General features: G+C 37.1%; 1 protein-coding gene across 1 annotated transcript in view; it reads left to right on the top strand.

Annotated features, from left to right (window-relative positions):
- LOC113049817 (alpha-mannosidase 2-like) overlaps positions 1-10,024 on the top strand; it is a 50,904-nt gene that overhangs the window by 37,632 nt on the left and 3,248 nt on the right. The window contains exons 19-21 of the mRNA XM_026212468.1: positions 687-820; positions 2,029-2,226; positions 8,124-8,237. Of these exons, the coding sequence (XP_026068253.1) occupies positions 687-820; positions 2,029-2,226; positions 8,124-8,237 (446 nt within the window). The remainder of the gene's footprint in view (positions 1-686; positions 821-2,028; positions 2,227-8,123; positions 8,238-10,024) is intronic.

Raw genomic sequence — 10,024 nt, forward strand, 5'->3', positions numbered from 1 at the left:
TTACAAAAATACTTCCTGTGACTTCATATTACCAAGATTGCATGTCTGATGGCAGATGGAGTATTCTGATGACGACTTTCATAGCTTTTCTGGACCTTGACACTGTTAATTACTTGGCAGTCTATGGGACAGTCGCAAGCCTCCAGGTTTTCATCCAAAATATCTTAAATGATGTTCCGAAGACGAACGGAGATTTTACAGGTTTGGAACGACATGAGGGTAAGTGATTAATGACAACATTTTCATTTTGGAGTGGAGTAACCCTTTAATAATTCTAATTTGAGCAAGGACACATTCAAATACTTTTGTACTGTTTCATGTTTTAACAAATACTGTTGTTAAAAACTGCTAAAGTTACAAAACCACAAGCAAATCGTTAGACAGCCTACTATGTAGACACATCAAGAACCGTTATTCTCAGATGTTGGTTTGAATAGATGTGGCCTTTCTCCACTCTGGCAGGTCTACAGACGTAGGTGAACTGGTGGTGAAAAATACTCCACAGTTGAATGTTAAGTGCTTTTGGCCATAATACAATCTGCCAAGTGTGTTTCTGTCAAAAAAGGATTTATTTGTTTGGTGCTCAAACACCAGGCACTATGGTCTCATGGTCTGTGGAGCACATGATGTATGCATGTCCACTAGAGGTGACATCCTAATGAAGCTCACTGGTGTGGATTCCACAGGTCAGCTGGAGGTGATCCTGGACCGCAGGCTCAATCAGGATGATAATCGAGGTTTGGGTCAGGGAGTGCTGGACAATAAGATCACTGCCAACTCCTTCCGCCTGCTGCTGGAGAAGAGGAGCTCTGCGGAGGAGGTAATCAGGATGGAGAAATAATTGAGCTAAAGAAAAAAAAAAGTACATTCATTAATGACCGCTTCCTCTCAGTGTCTGGATCTTTGGAATTTTGGAAGTTCCCTGCTAAAAGTCACTTAAGACCTTTATTAGATGATATTAGATCTAATTTACATGTACACATGTAAGCATTTGGCAGACACTTTTATCCAACGTGACTTGCATTGCATTCAAGGTACACATTTTTATCAGCTGACCATGTTGTTGCTAGTGCTGTGCTCTCCTGTTCAAGCTACAGGAGAATTGTTGTTATATATTATCACAGTCAAAATATTGTATATTTTATTGCACGTTTTTCCCCGTTGTTATATTTAGATTACATCTAATGTTCACTTAAAAGTTAATCTTTTAAAGCACTATTTTATAACACTTAAATGCCATTTTTAGCAAATCTCAGAAACAACATTTTTTCATACTGTGGCTTATGTTGTGATGTCTAAATGTAATTTAGAATTTAAAATGATTGCTTTTAGTTTTTAATGTTTTTAAACAATGTATTTAGGCTCAAGATTCGAAAGTTTGTGGTTGGAGAGATTTTGTAACTTTTTTTGAAAGAAGTCATGTATGCTGACCAAGGTTGCTTTTATTTGGTCAAAAAAGATAACTACAGTAAAATTGTGAAGTGTTTTTTACAAATATATAAAATAATTAATTCATGTGATTTTCAGCAGTCAATTCTGCAGTCTTCAGTGTCAAAAAACAGTAATGCTTTATTAATAAAAAAAATGTTTTTGAATTGCAAAGTTCAAAATAACAGCATTTATTTTATTTTTAAAGACATTTAAGTGTCTTTACTGTCACTTTTGATCAATTTAATGCATCCTTGCTTAATAAAAGTATTAGTTTCTTAAATGAAAATTGTTACTGATCTTAAACATTTTAACAGTGGTGTATATATATATATATATAAACACTATAACCTTCTATGGCTTTAACATGAAAATGGTTATTGGAGACCCTGAAGATGAGCTTAACAGTCTGTGTAGCTGGTATTACAAGACTTAAAGTGGGTCCAAGCTTGTCATTTCTGGTTATTAGGTGGTCTAGATGGTTAAACAGATGGACTGCCGGTTCATGGACCAATAACAAACCATCTCCAGCTTCTAATGTTATAATAACCAGCTTGACCAACTTAACCTGTCGCTAATGCTATCACTTTTCTGTCTTAGGCACAGAATGAGGAGCATGCACCATATAGCTATCCGTCTATACTGAGTCACATGTCGTTCATGTACCTGAACCATCCCTTCATCTCAATGGCAGTCAGTCAGCGCTCAGAAAACCCATCCTTGACTGCTTACAGTCCTTTGAGTGCCTCCTTCCCCTGCGACATGCATCTGGTTAACCTGCGTGCTATCCAGTCAAAGGTACGTCTCAGTTGTGTTTGTCGTCTAGAGCAGCGATTTTCAAATGCCCCAAATTTTTGTTCAGTCCTGAGTTCTGTGAGCTAATCCTAGTGATAACTGGACGAAGTATGCTTTGTCAAAATAGATTTGTTAAAAAGAAAAACTAGGGTCTGTTCGAGGATTTGAAAGAGGAAGCTGAAAGCTGTTTTGGCCGTAATTGGGGAGCATAGGACTGCTGGCTCAGTTCCTAAGAGGGCTATAAAGTATATTGACCTTCAAATTGATATTTTAGCATCCTATACTATTTCCCAGGGCTGAACTGTAATATTATAACGCATGACAGGATAAAGGTAAAAGTGCTCAGAACAGGGCTTATTTGAGCATGGGAGGATGCGATCTGGCTTAAATACTTAAAGGGTCTTATTATAAGGATTCACAATTGTCTTGATCTTTTGAGATCAAAGACTTCATTGTACCTTCAAAACATGCTGTAACTTTACGGACTCAAATGTTTTTGAAATTACATGTAAAGACGGGTCAAGAAGCAATCTAAAGTTCAGGTAAATGCATTTATTAGCAAATGAAATTATATTATATCTTCACTTAATTGCAGTTAACATGCATTTAGGTGTCTGAAAACGGTAATTGAGTTCACACTGAAGTAGATTCTATTATCCTTAATAAGTGCTCTTTTTAAAAGTATGCTGAAGTGTACCACTTTTTCAAGGGCACACCATTAGTAGTGCGCCAATTGCATGGAGTGCACATTTCATTCCAAAAGGATTTTATGTCAACATGTGGCTAAGGTAACAAATAATATGCATACATTCTGGGATTGCCTTATACACAGAGGATATGTCAATAGCTGTTTTAGAATTTGGCCAATGTAATATTATAAGGAGAAAAAAAAACTAAGTGTAATTTTGCCATGCTTTTATGTTTAGAATGCTTAAAAATGCTATCTAGGTAGACAGCTGACTAGGGAGTGATGCAGCTGTTAAAATGTTGGGCTTTGTTTCTCTCACACGTATTGACTACATTCATGGCCACTCAAATTTAGTTTTGACATAAAGGTTCAGATTTTTTGATTGAGCAATGACACGAGTTTAATTGACAGCCAGAAAACTCCCTTTAACTGTCGAATTCACTCCCGATATATGTAATTATTCATTAAAAGGACTGACAGGAAAGTTGGCTGAAGTGTAGAAGAGCTTTTGGTGCACTGAAATAGAGTAAAATCATTTAACAATGTCTGAGCGTTCCTTTGTTGCTTGCCATGGAAATATCCACTCAAGGACACCCTTTATGCAAATGGAAAGTGTTTTTCAAGCATGGAAGACATTGAGTACATTTCATAATTTTTGTTGCACGACCAAACATTTATCTCCGTTGTGAGAGCTTTATGGCCTGTGAAGAGTGATTTACTATTTCTGTTGTTAATCTAGTGCTCCAGGTTTACAGTGATGAGAGATTTGGCTGAGCAGAGGTGTGTGTGTGTAAATATATTCCTGTTTCATTGTTCATGAAGGGCCAAGTACAGATTCAAGTGTACATTTTATTATTAATAATGACAGAAAATAGTTAATGGAATGTTCCGTTCCAAGTGCTACAATAGAAAATAATTTCCTCTAACTCCAGTTTTGGGGAAAATGCACTTGCAATGAATAGGACATATGTGGGGAATGACACTGTTTAAACATTAAATACACACTTTCTTGAAAATTGAGGCACATGATTTAAAGTTGTGCCCTATCATTTTTGTAATGCATTTGTGTCATGCACCCAATTATTACTAACAATAACAACAGCAAAAATACAAATTGGCTACAGTTAGTAAACAATACATCCAGACTAATAGGTGTCAGTATAATGTGCAAAACAACAGGCTGGAGAAGATCCAGTGTAGTGCACAATTAAACGTCTTGATACTTTTTTGAAATAAAACAGCATGAGCTTTTAAATTCTGCCATTTTAATTTGATGCACTACAGTATAATGTAGCTATGATGTAGGATGCAAGTAGAACAGCTTGTAAACAATGTCACATAACATTACATTAACCTCAGCATTTTGCTTGGGGCCTATTATATGCACTATATTGCATATTCTTTATATTATTACTTAGCCTGCTTATTTCTATCTAATTCAATATAAATCTTTCATGAAAACAAGCTTCTATTCGATTATTTAAAATATTTGTATTTCAACAACAAATTAGAGTAAAAACATAATTAAAGAGCCACACAGATGGGAAATCAAAAATTACCTGTATTACAGTGTATGATGTAGCTGTCCATCAGTGTAAACAATGTGCAAAGCAATTAAACCAAAAAGTACACGATTTATAAAGTTATTGGCTTCTAAAGTAAGGAGTCGACTCTGAATCGCTGAAACGAGTCGTTATAGATTTCAAATCTTTTGCCCATCTCTATGTACGTCACTAGGAACACTTTGCATAATAATCTCCGCCTACCGTCTTAACTCTGACCTGCCCCACCCCCCACACAGACGCTCTGGTTGGTGTGATAGCATCATGTGGAGGAGAAAGTGTGTTTTTAATTATAAAGGCAAGTTTGTTTTATTTTCACTGCCAAAGAATGAAGATCAGAAGAACCAATGACTAAAATTCATTTTCACCACAATACCAGAGCAGTACAACAAATCCCTTTTGTTGTGTTCTCAACATTTCACTGATGACTACTTTGAAAATCCTGCTGTACTCACCGAGATTAGAAAAGCGTTTGGCCATAAAAGAGGGTTCATTACCAACTTTATTTAGACCAACAAGCATCTCCGAATCATAACGCGAAGTATGATTATGAAGTTATGTGTTTGTTTTCTCCCGAGCGTCTTATCATTATGTGTGCTGTCTGCAGCCTTTATCTGCGCTGATCTTCATTTACAAACACGTCATTAAAATGAAGTGTAACAAGTGCTGCTAACATACAGTCAGGTCCATAAATATTGGGACATTGACACAATTCTAATCTTTTTGGCTCTATACACCACCACAATGGATTTGAAATGAAACGAACAAGATGTGCTTTAACTGCAGACTTTCAGCTTTAATTTAAGGGTATTTACATCTAAATCAAGTGAACGGTGTAGGAATTACAACAGTTTGTATATGTACATCCCACTTTTTAAGGGACCAAAAGTAATGGGACAGATTAACAATCAAAAATCAAACTTTCATTTTTTAATACTTGTTTGCAAATCCTTTGCAGTCAATTACAGCCTGAAGTCTGGAGATCAATTAGACATCAGCGTACGCTGGGTTTCATCCCTGGTGATGCTTTCCCAGGCCTCTACTGCAACTGTCTTCAGTTCCTGCTTGTTCTTGGGGCATTTTCCCTTCAGTTTTGTCTTCAGCAAGTGAAATCCATGCTCAATCGGATTTAGGTCAGGTGATTGACTTGGCCATTGCATAACATTCCACTTCTTTCCCTTAAAAATCTCTTTGGTTGCATTCGCAGTATGCTTCGGGTCATTGTCCATCTGCACTGTGAAGCGCTGACCAATGATTTCTGAAGCATTTGGCTGAATATGAGCAGATAATATTGCCCGAAACACTTCAGAATTCATCCTAATGCTTTTGTCAGCAGCCACATCATCAATAAATACAAGATAACCAGTTCCATTGGCAGCCATACATGCCCACGCCATGACACTACCACCACCATGCTTCACTGATGAGGTGGTATGCTTTGGATCATGAGCACTTCCTTTCCTTCTCCATGCTCTTCTCTTTCCATCACTCTGGTACAAGTTGATCTGTGTCTCATCTGTCCATAGGATGTTGTTCCAGAACTGTGAAGGCTTATTTAGATGTTGTTTGGCAAACTCTAATCTGGCCTTCCTGTTTTAGAGGCTCACCAATGGTTTACATCTTGTGGTGAACCCTCTGTATTCACTCTGGTGAAGTCTTCTCTTGATTGTTGACTTTGACACACACATACACCTACCTCTTGGAGAGTGTTCTTGATCTGGCCAACTGTTGTGAAGGGTTTCTTCACCAGGGAAAGAATTCTTCGATCATCCACCACAGTTGTTTTCCATGGTCTTCCGGGTAGTTTGGTGTTTGGAAAGCAACCAAAGAGATTTTTAAGGGAAAGAAGTGGAATGTTATGCAATGGCCAAGTCAATCACCTGACCTAAATCCGATTGAGCATGCATTTCACTTGCTGAAGACAAAACTGAAGGGAAAATGCCCCAAGAACAAGCAGGAACTGAAGACAGTTGCAGTAGAGGCCTGGGAAAGCATCACCAGGGATGAAACCCAGCGTACGCTGATGTCTAATTGATCTCCAGACTTCAGGCTGTAATTGACTGCAAAGGATTTGCAACCAAGTATTAAAAAATGAAAGTTTGATTTATGATTGTTAATCTGTCCCATTACTTTTGGTCCCTTAAAAAGTGGGATGTACATATACAAACTGTTGTAATTCCTACACCGTTCACCTGATTTGGATGTAAATACCCTCAAATTAAAGCTGAAAGTCTGCAGTTAAAGCAGAACTTGTTCGTTTCATTTCAAATCCATTGTGGTGGTGTATAGAGCCAAAAAGATTAGAATTGTGTCGATGTCCCAATATTTATGGACCTGACTGTATATTCTGTGATAAAGTAATCCATATGAAAACAACGCGATGTCCGTTTTTCACGTCTCCCTTCATCATATCTAATGTGACCACGCCCCCACGCTGAACGCGCTATTCAGATTCAAACTGAAGCGCGAGGCTTGAATACACCCACACAGAAGAAAAAGCAGCGAGACTGTTCAAGTTTTTTATTTTACTGTTTGCTTCGCGATGTGAGGAATAAGACATAATTCACCCCAAACAGATGCTAACGCATAGTTTACCGTGGAGGTGTGTGCGGAACAACCAATCAAAACTGACTATGTTAGTTGACCAATCAGAACACAGTATGCTACCGAAAGGTGGGGTTTAAGGAAACTGAATCTTTTGAACAGCTTCGCACGAACCGTTTGGGGATCTCTGAGAATTGAGGTAATTTTAAAATGATATTTTGACAAAATGACAATGTTTTTTAACCTTGGATGGATTTAAACCTATTGTACAGGACTTATAAACAGTGATAGGAAGCTTAGAATTTTCATCTTACTGGCTCTTTAATATATCATTAAAAAGTTTAGATGTAAACTACCTTATTTGTAATTTACATTTTACATTTGTAACTCAATTTGATTTTTTTATATTTTGAAGTATATATTTTTTTCTGTTTTCTGCTAAATGAAACGTTTAATTTTGGTGTGGTGGATTGGTAAAGAATGAATCACTAGTTTTAATCCAGTATTTCAGATCCAGTATTTGAACTATATTTATGAGCATGATAAGTTCGTAAATGCTGTAGCTGTGATGCGATACGTACAAGGATACCAGAAACTCCAGCCAAATTACATAATTGACACACTATTCTCTATACAACTGCTACTATACAACTCTCTGTACAAGGGAAGTCCAGGTTTGCACAACTACAGCTCATTTCTGTACGGAAGATCTGAGTGCGCTTCATTAGAAATAAGTGAAAATGTATTTCTTCTTTTTACCAAAAGAACGCCTTGCCCCATCAATCCATTGTAAGTGCATTACTGTAAATGCAAACTTTTTCAGATTTTACAAACCTATGGATACATCAAAATTATTTTCCCATGCCATCAGTAAAGCTCAAGTTATTTCAAACCAACAGGATTGCTTTAAGTTCCTTTGTTTTGTGAAATCTTGAGGAGAAGCTCTTTCCATGGTGTTGGGATGGGAGAGACTCACTCTCACTTTGGTGCTGAGCTGCAGCTGATGAGTGAAAGGCAGTGCTCCATAATTGGCCCAGTGTGTGCGTGTGGAGAAGAAACAGTGTTGTGTTTATGGGGCCTGAGGCTCTGTCTCGCTTCTCTCACAGGAGGAAGGGGGAGGTCCATCCGAGCAAGCTGCTCTGATACTGCACAGAAAAGGCTTTGACTGTGGCTTCTCCAATCGGAACACTGCCCTACTGTGTTCCACCACACGTGGCAAGGTAAAGGAGATCACATTGCTTCCCACACACAGACACATATCACTAATTTAGAGAGGGTCTTATCACTGCTGCTAAGTTTTGGAAGACCATGAGGCTTATATTAAAAAAGATTGGACATTTGCTCTCAAAGGGATAGTTCATGCAAAAATGAAAATATATTTTTTAACACAAAACTCATAGAACTTCCATAGAAAAAAACTTCCATAGAGCACAATAGGGAGAGCTTTATATCCAGTTACAATGATAAGGCACTGAAGCGTTCAAGCTTAAAATGGACACAAAAGTACCAAAAAAAGTTATATAAATATATTAGTCATGCAGTAGTTTTGGGTAAGAAACCAAATATTTTCCCCTCCAGTGAACTGTTAAAAGGATAGTTCACCTAAAAAGGAAAATTGACTGTTTATTCACTCATCTTCTGGCCATCCAAGATGTAGATGACTTTTTCTTCTTTAAAGAAGGTTTTTAGGTGAAACTGTGGTTGGTGATTTATAAAATGAAATAAAATGTTAATAAAATCAAAATATAAAATGGTGATTCATAAAAATTCCTAAAGTCAATGGCTACCATCACTTTGAAAGGCAAATAATTTGAAAGGCACCTAATATCTGTGGCTCTGATGGTATATTGAGGTCGTATGAAGCTAAATGATCTGTGGGTGAAATAAACTGAACCTTACCTGTGATCCTCAAACAAACAGGGTAGTAACCTAACAATAACCACTGGTATTGAAATATTAAGTCACTGTTTTGAACTTGAGGACTTATCATTTAGACCAGTTTTTGTGTTAACTGTTTATTGAAAAACTTAAAGGGTTAGTTCACCCCAAAATAAAAATTAGCCCATAAATTACTCACCCCCAAGTCATCCTAGATGTATATGACTTTCGTCTTTCAGTCGAATCCAGTCTAAGTTTTGTCAAATTGTCTGTGATCTTTCAAACTCCTTAGTGGCACTAAGCGGGTGTTGCAGTGCATCAGTCCAAAATAAGTTAAATAAAAAGTGCCCATCCATTGGGGCTGCACAATTAATACAAATTTAATCGCAAAGGCAATAAATCTTGATTAGGCAGAAGCTGAGATTGTCATACATGTCTTTCAGTGAAGCACAGTTCTGTGATCAGTAGTAAACCTCCATCCGAAGGCCAGAGGGCGCTCTCGCGCTGAAAATCCAAAAATCCCCGAAGAAGAAATCCAGGAAATTCCTATAGCCGCAGCTGAATAAACAGAAGATTTAACTGCTTTCATTGATTCAACATGACTAATAAACACACGACTATGGCAGTATATGGTTTATCTGAGTTCCTTATTATTATAATTTTCATCATAATAAAGTATATCTTTAAATTCTAATCGCCATTATCACATTATCACATATACAGTGGAATATTGTGTGCCTTAATTATTCTGTTTAAGAAGCCACATCATCTCACAGAAACGGATTTATTTCAAACACAGTCGACTCTTGTTATGAAGTGAGTTTGGAGTAAAATTGTTATTAAATGTGGTATTTTCACTTGCTCTCAGATGGAGCAGCATTATTACACAGAGCCATAGTTCACTGAGAAGATGCGCGAACAGCTGTCATTATCACGAACGATTTTGTCAATTTCATAATCGTATGATTATATCGTCTGTGATTATCAATGCGATTTTGCATAGCTTGTCAGAGAACTACAGCTCTGTGTAGTAAATGCTGCTCCACCTGAAAGCAGGTGATGGAGATTTACTGTTAATCACAGAACCAGCTTTATTGCAAAAATTTGCATGACAATTGCAATTAATTGT

This window comes from Carassius auratus, chromosome 30 (genome assembly GCF_003368295.1).
Source record: "Carassius auratus strain Wakin chromosome 30, ASM336829v1, whole genome shotgun sequence".
NCBI lineage: Eukaryota > Metazoa > Chordata > Actinopteri > Cypriniformes > Cyprinidae > Carassius > Carassius auratus.